At 47.3% G+C, this 14,901-nt stretch overlaps 1 protein-coding gene across 2 annotated transcripts; it reads left to right on the top strand.

Annotated features, from left to right (window-relative positions):
- Positions 1–88: 88 nt before the first annotated feature.
- On the top strand, positions 89–14,016 carry Plagl2 (PLAG1 like zinc finger 2). 2 transcript variants are annotated; one of them, XM_075962553.1, is made up of 3 exons: positions 89–220; positions 5,469–5,838; positions 9,027–14,016. In XM_075962553.1, exons 2-3 carry the CDS (start codon positions 5,579–5,581, stop codon positions 10,255–10,257), a joined length of 1,491 nt encoding a protein of 496 aa, XP_075818668.1. In that variant the 5' UTR covers positions 89–220; positions 5,469–5,578; the 3' UTR covers positions 10,258–14,016. The 2 variants fall into 2 exon arrangements, with proteins under 2 accessions (XP_075818668.1, XP_075818669.1); XM_075962554.1 differs by lacking the exon at positions 89–220 and adding an exon at positions 7,395–7,516 and having other exon boundaries at positions 5,744–5,838; positions 9,027–14,003.
- Positions 14,017–14,901: the final 885 nt, after the last annotated feature.

Raw genomic sequence — 14,901 nt, 5'->3', positions numbered from 1 at the left:
CTCCCCGCGCGCCGCCCGCGCGCCGGCTTGGCCGCTCTAGCCCGCGGGCGGGCGGGACCATAGAGAGCCCGCGGCACCGCCCCCTCCACGACCCGAGCGCCCGCTCGCGCGGCTCCCACAATGCACCGCACAATGGCCCGACCGCCGCCACTACCGGGGCCTGAGCGGGCCTGGCGGAGCCCGAGCGCGGCCCGGCCCGCAGCGCGGGGTCCCGAGCGCAGTGAGTGCCGGCGAGGGTCCTGGGGGATGGTGGGGAGCGGGGCGGGAGGCCGTCGTGCTGTACCCACACGCCCGGCACTCGGAGCGGCGGCGCCCCTCACCTCGGGCCGCCCAGCGCGGTCGCCCACACCCCTGACTGGGGGCCCCCTCTGCGGCAGCCGGGGCCCCGGATAGGCCCCGTGGTGACGAAAACGCTTCCCGGACCTCAGACTTGTGCCCGGGGGACCGGAACAAGTCCTTCAGGCTCCCTCCATTCCTAGACCTGGAGACTGAGCCCCGGGGGTCCCCCACTGTCGACCCCCCGCCCCCCAGACTCCCTGGAGACCCAGATAACACGCTGCTGACCGTCTTCGGGACCGCGGTCTGGGGGGCATAGATAAGCTGCACCTGCTCCCTCCTCGGACACGCCTACCCCGACCCACATAACCCCCTTTCCTGCTCCAAATAGTCCTCTCAGCTCTTTCGTTTTCCAGACTTTCATAAACTTACTTTGAGGCTTCGCACCAATACCTCGGTCTGAATAACCCCAAATAAGGTCCTACCTGTAGTTGCCTCCCCAGTGACCGTATTGAGGAAACTTTAGACATTTTTTTTTCCATCGGGAGAGTCCCGTTTCTAGACCCTCTTGAAATTGTCTTCACTTGTCTTCACCCCCACCCCCAGCCTCTTCCGACCTATGGAATCTCCCTACCTCTTTCTCGTGGTGGTCTCTTAGAGACCCAAATACCGTGTTCGTGATTCTTTACCGTGCACGCTTGCTCTTCCCATCTCCGAGACCCTATCTAGACTTCTTTCTGAATTCTTATTTTCTCCCCGTCCTCCAAGTGCCATCTTCCACTCGTAGGGAGAATTTAACATTTCACACAAAATGGGGTGATCTAGCAGCTGGTCAGAGGGCCAGCCTGTTTGCCTACAGCCCCAGCGCTGTGCTGTGGTCCGTCCCCGTCCGTCCTTGGGACAGAAGGGAAAAGGGTCCTGGCTGCCGAGGGGAGTGCGTGCTTTCACCTGCCCGCATAGCCTGACTCCTGGCTTGTGTGTTTTTCCACCTGTCAGCCCGGGACCGTGATAAGTCTGGCCTTGGGTTTCTAACCCTCTCTTCCCAAGGAAAGCGGCTGAGTTGGGGGGGGGGGGGGAGGTTGTAGGTGGAAATGAGGCTGGACTGAGTTGCAGTTGGGGTGTAGGGGGGATTGTAGGTGGAAATGAGGCTGGACTGAGTTGCAGTTGGGGTGTAGGGGGGGTTGTAGGTGGAAATGAGGCTGGACTGAGTTGCAGTTGGGGTGTAGGGGGGGTTGTAGGTGGAAATGAGGCTGGACTGAGTTGCAGTTGGGGGTGGGGGGTTGTAGGTGGAAATGAGGCTGGACTGAGGTGCAGCCATTTGCTCAAGGCCTCCCCAGGGGTGGGAGGCAGCGGGAATCCGAGGAAATAGGGAATCAAAGGGACTCCGAAGAGGCCCATCTACACTGACAGAAGAACTAGCAGCCTGAGAGTAAATCCTACCCCTGTTAATCCTGTTTGATGTTTCTTGGAATGATGCAAGTCATTGAGACTCTCGGGCCTCCCTGTAATTTAATTCTCCCACCATTCCGGAGTGGTGTGTGTGTGTGTGCTGGCCTCAGGAAACGAGCAGCTATTTCCATTCCTCCGGCCCTTGCTGTTTTCCAGCCAACCAGTGTGCCTCTGGATTTGTTTCTGTTGCCCAGGTCAAGGCCTGCTTTGTTTTCCCTTCTAACACTATTTATAATTTCCCAGTTGCTATTTTAAGTTCTTTTGAGGGAAGATCCCACCTCCAAGAACCTTTCTGGGTGTGTTTCCTCCTAGGCAGGTGTTGAATTGAGTTCTTCAGGTCCCCAAGTAGCTCTTGGGCAGGAGGGATAAAAGCTATTTTAGGGTAGTCACTGAAGTGGAGCTGTTAATCCTCTGTGGGTCTCTTTGGTTAAGAACACTCAAGAGATTAACCCTTTCCTTGCTGCAGAAACTCCTGGCTCAATATTATTTGATGGGGAGAGTTGGGAAAACTGGACTGTGGCAGCCGAAGGTGGGAACACAAAATTCAGTACAAAGACCAAGATAATAGCTTTCTTTTGCTGGGCACTTTGAGCAGGCCAAACCTAATGCTGAGCTTTTTGCATACCTGACTAAAATAATCCTTACAACCAGACTGTGAGGTAAGTATTTTTAGCTTTACAGATGAGGAAACAGGCTAATAATGGAGAAAGAACGCAGTTTCTATAGAGATGATGTAACACCATAAAAACTATAGTTTCATCAGAGGGCAGCCTACATCACAGCACTACAGAAGACAGACCAGAGCTTCTAAAGGCCACAGAGAGCATTGAGCAAGCGTTCTTACTTTGGGTATGGAACTTTAATAATAGAAGAGGGCATAATAAAGTGGTCATCCAGGCAAGAGAAAACTCTGACACAGGGATGTGCTGGAGGTAAAGGGCTGGTGGTGAGGGTTAACAGTGAGGGAAAAGAGGAAGGCTGAGTTCTGAGATGTTGGGAAGGGAAGGAAACTGACTTTGAGGCATGAGAAGTAACACCAAGAGGGAGAGAGAAGTTCCACTTGGCCCTCAGGAAGAGAGGCAGCAGCGATATTGCCCTTGTGGGCTTCATTTGTTCACATTTCATGTTACTCTAAATAGTGCCACTTCACTTCATCCTCTAGAAAATGTACAGATTGAGAATGAATCTCTTCCAGAAATTGAGGAGAGTAAGGTTCAGAGAAATGAAATAACCTGCCTGTGGTTTCACAGCCAGTGAGTGGTGGCTCTTCTGATAGCAAGTCCAAGGTTCTTTCCGTGCTGCCTCCCCCTTCAGATCAGATGCCAGAAGAATCTTGGGCTGAAAATACACTGACTTATACCAGTTCCTGGGAGGGATTGTGTTTGTTTTATGGAAACAGGTTCTGTCAGCTTCTCCATAGCTACAGTTAGAATGAGACCAGAAGAGCAGCTTTGGGGAGAAGCAACATTCTTTCACAGTTTTGACAGGAAGTATGAAGAACTAGGTCTGATTCATTAATCAAACTCAGGATTTTTTTGAATCAGAGGAGTATGTAGACAAAGGACACAGAGAAAGTCAGACTAGATCCCCCAAAAGGTTCCTAGGTAATACCAGCAACCGTGGCTGCCCAGCCGCCTGATAGCCACTGATTATAGGTAAGAATCTTGCTGTTTTCTCAGAGGCCTAGGGGAGTAGGATCAAGGTGGTGACTCTTTTCTTCTAAAGCCATAACCTCATTAATGCTGAAGTTGAGCACGTGGTTCCCACCTTCCTCCTCTGGTTCTGTCTGCATCTTCACGAGCTCTTAGCCACTAACAGCCTGTTTCCTAGAAGCCCATTACTCACTCTTTCAGTGCCAGCATGCTAAACTGCTGTGTCTTGTTTGTGCATGTTCACCAGAACAGATGAGGTGGACGTGTGGGAGGTGGGGATGTACCATTCTCTCTCTGAGTTTGTGCGGAATTTCCAGAGATAGGCTCCCTTCTCTCATCAGCTAGAGCAGTGTGACTTGCTTTCCTCTAGCTGCCATTCCCAACTTCTAAGGCTGAGATGCATGATTTAGATATGAAGTGGGAGCGGAATTTGACTTTGAAGGTATGGGAAATTCTCTCTAAACTAGACATGCATACTTGGAGCTCATTCTCTCTAGTTCCAGGGTACATAGTAATCGCTGGTATAAACAGGTAATTCCACCCTTGCGCAGGAGGGGAGTGAGTTTGAACAATGAAAGCCAGCCATCAGATGCCTTTGAGATGTATAGAGAACAGGCAGATATTCCAGGATAACTCAAGTGAGTATTTTTCAGTAATTTCTTGCTCTTTCCCGTACATGATTAATACAAAATACTGCCACTTTTGTGCAGATGATTTTAGGCAAATCCCCACTTGTGAGGAGAAAAGCCTGTCGTATTACATTACAGTATTTTTTTTAACAAAAGGAATGATTCCTGAACAGGATGTAGCTCATGGTATGATGAGCAAAGCTCTCTGGGGCGTGAACCCGCTGATACGATCATCTCGTTCATGGCCAGTCTGTTGGATGAATGGTCACTGTAAGCAGCAGGTGCTGATTAGCTGAGCAAGCATTCCATGATCCATAGCTAGTTTGTGCAGTTGAAGCTCTCCCCAGATTCTTATAGCCAATTTCCAGATACACCATCATTGCTCTCTTTATGTGGAAAATCCTCATGACTAAATTTTGGGATAGTTTCTGATTTGGTGTCAGGAAGGGGTTGTGTTATTGTTACTCTGTCTTCCTCTCCTTACTACACCACTGTCACCAACAAGGGGAAGGGCCAAATTTCAAGTTTTGGCTTCTTTGGAGGGTGGCAAACTCAGTTTTAAACTAGAATTTCTGGGCATAAATTAAGACCCTGAGAATCAACTTGAGTTCAGTGAGTAACGTACTCATTTGAAAGGAAGTTGAAATTCCTTCTCTAGATGTTAGGTATATGGAAATGAAAGGAATACAGAAGGATCCCTCAGATTAGTTGGTGGTGAGGACTTACTTACATTCCAAGAATGTTCTGTCTTAGTAGAGAATTGCATGTGTACCCTCTGAATCTCTAGAATGAACCATTCAGCACTTTTGGTTTTTGTGGTTTAAAAGAAAACAAAAAACCACGGCTTAGGTAAAGATGGACCTGGACAACAAAAGATCCAGAAAGGCAGTAGAAGTCAGGGTAGGACTGGCATTAGTTTAGGGAAAATTCTTGGAGGCAACGTCTAGGTTCTCTAGAAGGAACCTCCTGGTGCTAAGAAGTGCATGTGGCACAGGGCCTAGTTTGGGTCTGAATTTCCTATGAACGGGTTCTCATTCTCTGTTGCCTTTTGGATATTTATTGTTCCTTAGCACCTCTGATGAGGGGAATAATAGAGGATGGAGTGAAGTAGGGAGAAAAGGAGGAAAGCTATCTAATGATGTAAAAATGAAGGGTAAGTTTAATTCCTCGGATTACCTTGTCTCTTCTAGCCTAGAGCTACTAGAATAACCCCGATGAGCACTGGCAAGCACCAAGTACCAGTGGAAGCTTTATACTCATTGCTGCATTGACCTCCAAAACATGATTTTGAGGGTTGTGTCTGTTTTGTAAATAAGGAAGCAGGTCAGGGAAGCACGTGCTTGTTTGAAAGTCACGCCACTACTAAGTGGGAGGAGATGGCTGGGTGTAGGTCTGGGAGGTGTTTGCTAGAGCCTCTGCGCCCTTGGCATGGGTCTTCTTAACACCAGGCACTCTGTTTCAGGTGAAGAGACTGTTTTCTGAAGGCTGCGTTGGAGACTGTGACCGAGCAGACTGAGCAGAACCGATGGGGAGGCTTTCTGAATAACATGGCCCTCTGCCATTAGCCTTGCCATGACCACATTTTTCACCAGCGTCCCTCCCTGGATTCAAGATGCAAAGCAGGAGGAGGAAGTGGGCTGGAAACTAGTTCCCAGGCCTCGGGGCCGGGAGGCAGAGAGTCAAGTGAAGTGCCAATGTGAAATCTCGGGGACACCTTTCTCAAATGGGGAGAAGCTAAGGCCTCACAGCCTTCCCCATCCGGAGCAGAGACCGTATAGCTGCCCTCAGCTGCACTGTGGCAAGGCTTTTGCCTCCAAGTACAAGCTGTATAGGTAGGTGACACTCCCATACCTCTTTCAGCCCCCAGCTTCCCAGAGGTCAAATCCAGAGACTTAGCTGAGTGTGGGACTTCATTAGTAGCAAAAGAGTAAAAGATAAAATTGTCCTGTAAGTGTACTCTGAACAGTAACCATTTGAAGTCACTCACTGAGTAATAATAGTGTTTAGCTGGGCATGGAGGCGCATGCCTGTAATTCTAGCGCTTACAAGGCAGAAGCAGAAGAGTCACACAAGTTCAAAGCCAGCTTGGGCTACAGAGTGAGACTGTTTCTAAATAAACCACCTAGAGCCTATTGAACTGGCTCCGTACTTGCTGCCAAGCCTAACAGTCTGAGTTCAGTCCCTGAGACCCACATGGTGGAAGAAAAGAACTGACTTCTGCAAGTTGTCTCTGGCCCCTAAACACTTACATGTACACGCAAAATAAATGTAGTAAAAAAAAATTTTTTTTAGTAGGCACACGCCTTTAATTCCAGCACTAGAGAGGCAGAGGCAGGTAGATCTTAGTGAGTTTGAAGCCAGGCTACACACAGGAACCCGGTCTCAAATCCTCCTCCCCACCAAAAAAATTTTTAAACACCAGACAAACAAAATTAGTGTTTTGTCTGTTTTGAAAAAGGAGTTCCTTATGTAGCCTGAGTTAGCCTAGAATTCTAAGAATCCCTGCCTCATCAAAACTGGTGGTATTTTTATTGAGACAAATAGAATCTGATGAGTATAGTGTAAAGCAGCCATGAACAAATTAGACTTAACTTTTTTTTTCAGTACTTCCTCCATTCCTGGCAGGTAAATTATCAGAATCTTAGCCAGAAGTTAGGAATTGGTCTTAGAAATTTAGAAAGATGATCCTGTGGTCTAATCTGTTCATTCTAAAGCTGGGGTTCTCGTGACTTAGCCAGGATCGCAGAGTGTTGGTCCCACAGTACTGCTGCTTCTGACTCAGCCTGCTAATCAGATGGTTGTTTCTGTCTGTGTAGAGTCCCTGCTGCTCTGTGGGTCAGCTCCTTTCCTGAAATTTGTAAACCCAAGAACCCTTACTTAAAGTGAAAGAGAATGTGAAAGCCCTTTTTATGGCAGATAAGAGCAGCTCTGTTAGGGAAAGGACCTGATGAGAGCCATTTATATTCACTTGATCCCCTGCCTTTCCAGTAAAGAAACCATGAACTTGCCCTGATCAAATGAGGTAGACTAACCTGGTGCATCTAGCCATTCATCTACCTATTATTTATTAATCTCCTGCTATGTACCAAACAGTCCTCATTGCTAGGGATAGAATAGTGAGCAAGAAGGATGGGGGGGGGGGGCTAACTATTGTTTGTTTTTTACACATAAGTAAAAACTTTGGAGTATACTTTCTCAGTAATGAAGACAGACAGCACACCCGTAAATACAATGAGATGACCACAGAAAGCCCCAGTTCCTCATCTGGAAAACAGTTGGGAGGAAGGAACCAAGATAGGCATCAGGGGTTGTGTGGAGGGCAGGATTGCCCTCAGGACAGTTGTGTAGACCTAGGAATGTGTTGATTCTGTGTGCTTCTCTATCTTAGGGGACCCTAATCAGGGACATCTTCTTGGACTTTATTGTGGTGGTCTGAGTACCAGTGAGAGACTGATAGAAAAATCCTGGTCCAAGAGGCAAGAGCTTTGGCAGAATTTACTTGTGATCTTTGTGAGTTTCTGAACTTCTTTGGGCCTTATTTTTCTACCTGAGAAATAAAGGAAACAGACTGAGTCCTTCAGCACTGCCTCTCATGTGCCATCCTGCCAGTATTTCAGGAGGTTGATAACACCCATAAACATGAATGCATACACATAACACAAGGTGATTCTCTATATAGAAAAGGTCATGGGGTACTAGACGCAGCTATGATGTGCTATCTCAAGAGGGTCAGTGTTTAAATACAGCCTCTGCTACTGACTGACTGATGGGTGGGGCTACCTGGTGTTTCCTGTCCTTACTGGAGAATGTTAATGACACTTCACCTGCAGCTTGGCAAATGTTAGGCCTTAAAGTCTTGGTGAATTGATTCTGAATGTATATGGAGCTATGGATCCAGTTCCTGGGCTCTGGGCTGCTTTCCAGTCAGACAGGAGACATGTGAACTAAGGGGCAATGAGGAAATAAGCAATTGAAATGATACAAGTAGTGAAAAATGAATTGTCCTCAAATTCATCACAGCTGTTTCTCTCCCAAAGGCAGCTGGTGGGATTCATTTCTTATGAATCCTTGAGACATTCAAATGTGTATTCTCCTTTTGGTTTTCAAAAGGGGGTGTATTACATGTTGTGTTGAACTTCCTTTTTTGACTTGTCCTTGTATATCTTGGGAACTTGTTACAGATCAGGAGGTTTACATACATTTCATATTTCATTTTTCCCTTTATTGTAACATTAAAAAATTAAATGTAAACTTTTGAAGAGGAAATTCTTCACAGACTCAGAATTCAGGAGGTATTAAAAGACTTGCAATGAAAGTTCTCCGTCAAGTCCATTTATACACTGTCCAATTTTTTACCTTTTTCCCTCTTAAGCTGCCAGTGATACCTGGTTCTTATTTGCAAGCACATACAAGCAATACCTTTTTTTTTAATGTAGCAAATATCATTATTTATGTACTATTGCTTTTTCCTTTTTTCAAATTTTTTTTTCTATTTTTTTATTTTGAGACAGAATTTCTCTCTCTGTAGCTTCGACTATCTTGGAACTCACTCTGTAGACCAGACTGACCTCAAACTCAGAGATCTGCCTGCCTCTTCCTCCCAGGTGCTAGGATTAAAGGCATGTGCCACTGCCCACCTTCCACACACTTTTTCCTCTTAATATCTCTAAGAAGCTTATTCCTTAAAGGTACATATAAAGCTCACTTCTTAAATATCATAGTTACATTACAAACTTAGCAAATTCCCTGTTAGTAAACTCAGATTGTTCATGTCTGTTACTCAATCAGGACAGCTAAGGCTGTTAAACAGAGAAGCCCTATCTTGAAAAAACAACAACAAAAAGAATGATAATGCATTTTATAGGAATATTGGTAGAATATAGTTGTTATGGTATTCTGTTGCATGGCTTTTTTGAAATTTCTTAATGTAGTTTCCTGTTCATAGACATCTGGTTGTCTAGTTAGCCCTTTTGAACTTCCCTCTTTCAGCTTTCTCCCCATTTTCTATCCCTACCCCCAGGCACATGGCCACCCACTCGGCCCAGAAACCCCACCAGTGCATGTACTGTGACAAGATGTTTCACCGAAAGGACCATCTGCGGAACCACTTGCAGACCCACGACCCCAACAAGGAGGCCCTCCACTGCTCTGAGTGCGGTAAGAATTACAATACAAAGCTGGGTTACCGTCGCCACCTGGCCATGCATGCTGCCAGCAGTGGTGATCTCAGCTGCAAGGTGTGCCTGCAGACCTTTGAGAGTACCCAGGCCCTATTGGAGCACCTGAAAGCTCACTCACGCCGGGTTGCAGGAGGTGCCAAGGAGAAAAAGCACCCCTGTGACCACTGTGACCGGCGGTTCTATACTCGGAAGGATGTTCGACGGCACTTAGTGGTCCACACTGGTCGTAAAGACTTTCTGTGCCAGTACTGTGCCCAGAGGTTTGGCCGCAAGGATCACCTGACACGCCATGTCAAGAAGAGCCATTCACAGGAGCTGCTCAAGATCAAGACAGAGCCAGTGGATATGTTAGGCTTACTCAGCTGCAGCTCCACAGTCAGTGTAAAGGAAGAGCTGAGCCCTGTGCTCTGCATGGCTTCTCGGGACGTGATGGGGGCCAAGGCCTTTCCTAGCATGTTGCCCATGGGTATGTATGGTGCCCACATCCCTACCATGCCCAGTGCGGGCGTGCCACACTCCCTGGTGCACAACACGCTACCCATGGGTATGAGTTACCCTCTGGAATCTTCTCCTATCTCCTCCTCAGCTCAGCTCCCTCCAAAATACCAGCTTGGATCTACCTCATACTTGCCTGACAAACTGCCCAAAGTGGAGGTGGATAGTTTTCTGGCAGAGCTTCCTGGAAGCCTCTCTCTCTCATCGGCTGAACCCCAGCCCGCCTCACCTCAGCCAGCGGCAGCTGCAGCCCTTCTAGATGAAGCCCTGCTCACCAAGAGTCCCGCCAACCTCTCTGAGGCCCTCTGCGCTGCTAATGTGGACTTCTCTCATTTACTGGGCTTTCTTCCACTCAACCTACCCCCATGTAACCCGCCAGGAGCCACAGGAGGCTTGGTCATGGGCTACTCCCAAGCTGAAGCACAGCCTCTGCTCACCACTCTGCAAGCTCAGCCTCAAGATTCCCCTGGAGCTGGGGGACCCCTGAACTTTGGACCTCTGCACTCCTTGCCTCCTGTCTTCACCTCTGGCCTGAGTACCACCACCCTGCCTCGTTTCCACCAAGCATTCCAGTAGCCCCCATGGAGGTCCCCCACTCACTCAGTCTTTTGGTTCTGCAAGAGAGCCTAAGTACCCACCCCGTCCATCTCTCCCATGAAGGCAGCTGAGCTTTCAGAGCTGGGTTCAAAAAGAAAATTCCAGTGTCTATATGGAGCACTTGGTTTGGGGGTTCAGGCTCCAGGATCAATCTAGAGAGATCCTTGAACCCAGCCCCGTGAACAATCTATCATAGGACTTTCAGGTATTTTTACTTTTATTTTTTGATCTGAACTGGGAGCTATTTTTAGCCCTCTGTCTCTCCAAAGCATCAGAACCACCTTCAATCTGGAGAAGGGGAAGCCTCTTGGAGACAGAGGGTTTTACTTGTATGACCTCAAGAGAAATAGCTTAAGAAGCCCGCCTTCTGGTCCCAACCTGTAGACCCTCCAGCAGGTGGCCATTGAGTCCCTGCTGTGGAAGGTCTCTTGACTATTACCTGCTTCCGGCTACCAGGCAGGAAAGAGGGGCTCTATTCTCAGCAATCCCATCCCTACTCTACCAGCAGCTCCATTTCAGTCAGTGTTGTCCAGCAACGGTACCGTTTACACATTCTCCTCAGACACACCATTTCACCTCCCTCACCACACTGTTAGCCTTAGAGTAATTGCAGTGAACACTGTTTACACACCGTGAATCCATTCCCACCAGTCCATTTCAGTTGCCACCAGCCTGAACCACTTGGTACCTGGTGTTAACTGGAACCCTGTTTACAAGGCGGAGTCGGGTCTTGCTGACTTCTCTTCACTTGAGGTCACATTTTTTTCCCCTGTGGGGAAATAAACTGACTTTGGACTGCTTCAGTTTCTGCCATCTCCATGACTGCTTTTGTTCCTGCCTTCCGTGGCAGTGTCCACAGGAGAAAGGCAAGAAGATTGGAGCAGCTTTCTCACAGGTCTGCAATTTGGTTTTTCTCCAAGTACATCATGACACCTTCATCCTCCTGAACTGGAGAGAGGAAGAAATGAAAGGCATCCATATCCACCATTTCCCCAGTCTCTAGCCCCACCCTGGACATCATGAGCTGTTGTATTTGTCTTGGAAGGAGGGGTTCTGGGCTCTGGGCTGGTTAGCAGAGAAGAGGGAATGTGCCCTGTGTTTGTTTCCCTCCTGCTTGTCCTTTCTCTAGGACAGAATGGAACTGTCAGAGGAGTTTCTAGAAAGTTAGGATTGGGCAGATAGTTGAGTCCTAATCTATCAAATCATTGTTGCCTCTCATACCAAAATGTTCTTACCTACAGCGTCCCTTCTCCTTTCCCTGCTTCGCAGTCCCCATGGACTCTGGGCACTGTGCATTGTCTTCTCTGCTCTCCGTTAAAGACCTTCAACCTGTTGTGGTCCCCTCAGTTGCCCTGAGTATCTAGCAGTGTTTCTTGCAAGAAGTAGTTCTTCTGCTGACTTGGGGCTCTCTGCCACAGACTGCACAGCCCTTGCCCAGAGCAGTCGAATCCCTACTCCCATTTCATCTCGGTTCTGTATGGGCTTTTCCCATGCATGGAAGGGAGGCAGCTCAGGGACCATCATTGTGGAACCTTTTGAGACACCTCTCTAATTCAGAAACACACTTCTACCTCTTTACTGTTAACTCTTACAGATGTAGCCAGCAGCCTGGGCACTTCTGTTAATGGTGCCTTTTGCTGGCTCCTCCACTAGGGTTTCAGGACAGACTACCTAGGAACTGCCTCAATCTCCCACCAGTTCTTCCCTGTCCCCTCCCTTCTGTCTAGATTCACTTCAGTTTATCATTGGGAACTGTGCAGGTCCAAGACCTGGACTCCTGCTTCAGCCCAGGCCAGTACTCCTTGTTTGAGGTGAAAACCTTCAGATTTAACTCCCTGGCCCTTGTTTGGAAGCAATGTGGAGTGAATAAGATGTTTTGATTTAAGCAAGGTAGCTTGGAATACCTTTTTAAAAAAAAAAACTGGATATAACTACGTCTGACAGGATTGGAATCAGACTAGGTGATTTGCTTCTAAAGATTAGTTTCAGTGAGTCCCAGGGACTAATTAAGGTTTATTTTTAAAAGCGTCTACCTTGGTACGCAACCATCTCCTGCATGCTATGCATGTTGTTGGGACTCGTATTACAGGAAATGGCATGTGAGAATCCAAGTGGAACTCGCTGCTGCCATTTTCCTTGTGTTTGGTCTTCACTAGACCCAGGCCCCTTTCTCCCTTTGCCTGCCACCTCCCTATCGTTTTCAGAAGCCAGTAGCCTCCAGCCACACAGTATAGTGCACTGGGCTGTTTGAGGAGATCTGTTCTCCTGAGCTTGTCCTCCCTTGGTGCTCATAGGACAGCAGAGCACCTATTGTAAATCTTGTAGCTGGGGCCTTGCTCCCACCTCCAGTCTTTTCTCTTTGCCTTTCCTCACCCATCCTTTCTGTTTTTCAGCTTTTCTCAGTGTCCTTACCTAAGGAAATTTCATATCACCGTGAACGCTGGTTATCTACCTTCACTCTTTCGGACCACAAACCACCCTGCAGTTTCTTAACTCTTTCCCCAACCTACCACCCAAAAGAGCCTTTTTGGCCAGTTGTTAAAAGGATGAAAATAATTTGCTCTGTATTCGGTGCCCAAACTCATTTAAGTACCCCTTATGAGGCCAAGAGAGCCAGAGGGGCATCTGCCCAGGACAGGAGCCATGGTGTGTGGCACAGACCAATCAGGGACCAGAAAAGAATGATGTCCCCTTTCCTTGCCACATACTCTAGCCTGTCAGCAATGCACTGCACAGGGGACAAGTGCCCCTCAGCCTGCACAGGCTGTCAGAGTTGAGGACTGTCCTGGGGCTAGGGACTAGCATGCCCAGGTGTCGGCTCAGAGGATCCTAGCACCATCTTAAACAGGTGGGAGGCAGGGAAGGGTGCGCCAGTGTGTCTCTCCCCGACTTTACGTGGTGTTTTTGTTAATGCAAATCTGGGGAAGCAGGTGTGATTGCTTTTTTGTTCGTAGATATTGTCATAAGTTGAAATCTCCCTAAACCTCCCTTAGTAGCCTTTAAGTTTTCCCTTCCCTTTTTGGTAGCTATTTTCCCTACCCCTTCTCCATGATTTAAAAAACAAAAAAACAAAAAAAAGCAAAAAAAAAAAAACAGGTTGTATTATACAGGATCAATATTTTGCTTTTTAACAAGGATATTTATGTAATAAGAAACTTTGCCTTAGGCAGGTGTTGGCCAGAAAAGTCCAGATTTCTCTGGGACCTCACCCTGGCCTCTCCTGGAGCTCTGAACCTGCTGTGGAAGGAAGTGGCTGTGACTTTCACCACTGGAGAGTGGGGTTTGTGGTGTGGAAAGGGTGTTCATGGTGTAATCTTGGACTGTGTGGAGTGGTTCCTACCAACTTGCTTCAGGTGTTGCCTGTGTCATCTGCCAGTTCTCCCATGCGCATCCTCTGCGTGTCCGGCACTAGAATTCCTGAACACTACTTCACACCCTTCTCTTACTCCCAGTTGGTTGAAGCTTTGGGGCCACTCTTTCTTAATGCCAGATTATTTAAAGAAAGAAAATTACAAGACAAAAACCTTCTAGCACTTTGTAAACACAGTGAATAACCTCTTGGAGTATTTTTGGCTTTATATAAAACAAGGTTTTTAATTGTAAAATATAAGTGCCATTAGAAAATGCACAGGGCATATCTTTGTTAAAGTAGATTTTTCAATGTTTTACAGAATTAATTTTCAAAAAAAGTTTTTATAATGAAGTTGTTTATTAAAAACTTCTGAATGATGTGCTTTGCAGTTTTGAGCCTGTTTATTGGGGAAGGGTTGGAGTGAGCCTGAAATTGTGAAGAATGGGAACCTGCAGGCTTCTTTAGCATCCAGGGTAATGCTGGTGAGGGCAGGGATCTTAACTGAATGTCTTTGAGGTAAGTGGCTTCATTGTCTTCATTGGACTTGAGGATCAGAAAACCCAGATCAAATGGGCTTTAAACACTGAAGTGTTACATAACTGAAAATGTCAGAAGTAGTTCAGTCTGCACAATTGTTTTGATGCAGAGGCTCAAACGTGTTCAATCTCATCATTACTTATTCTCTGGCCCACTTTTGTGCAGCTGATTGTCCTCAGGCTCTAGAAAGACTCACCTTTGGTATCTTGGAGTGGACCCTGATTTTAGATGTCTTCATGAAGTTCTGAAAGGAAGAGAACCCTTTTTAGGCTCCCTAAGGTGCACATGTTTTAACAGCTAGGACCCAGCTTTACACGTCTGTGCTCAAACACTGTAGATAGTGCTTCCAGGCTGATGTGGGCTCACCTGACACTATTACTTGGCCTGTTTCTTAACAGATTGTCATTGCCCTCCCAGACCCCACCCCTTGCACTGAGATCTTCTCATCTAGGGGATTGGAAACAGTGTCCAAGGGCAGTCACTCGGAGTGTAGTCCAAGAGGCTATGAGGACAAGAAGCAGCAATGTGCAGGTGATTTGGCACACAAAGACAGAGGACAGATTCCTTATTTTAGCCTCTCCTTTGACAAGTATCCTGCCTACCCCAGTGGTCAGAATTCCAGCTAGGACCCCAAGAGATTCAGTCTAGGAGATGTCAAGGGCAGTGGTTCTCAACCTGTGGGTTGAACAACCCTTTCACAGGAGTTGTATATCAGATATTTACATTAATATTCA

The sequence above is a fragment of the Microtus pennsylvanicus genome, chromosome 2, assembly GCF_037038515.1.
Source record: "Microtus pennsylvanicus isolate mMicPen1 chromosome 2, mMicPen1.hap1, whole genome shotgun sequence".
In the NCBI taxonomy this organism is placed as follows: domain Eukaryota; kingdom Metazoa; phylum Chordata; class Mammalia; order Rodentia; family Cricetidae; genus Microtus; species Microtus pennsylvanicus.
Note: the sequence above shows the minus strand (reverse complement) of the source record. Positions and strands in the feature narration are given on the sequence as shown.

Excerpts from the sequence above, each read along its gene's own strand:
- Plagl2 (XM_075962553.1), top strand. The coding sequence starts at position 5,579 with ATGACCACATTTTTCACCAGCGTCCCTCCCTGGATTCAAGATGCAAAG. Across the intron at positions 5,839-9,026 it reads TCCAAGTACAAGCTGTATAG|GCACATGGCCACCCACTCGG; the intron begins GTAGGTGACACT and ends CCCTACCCCCAG.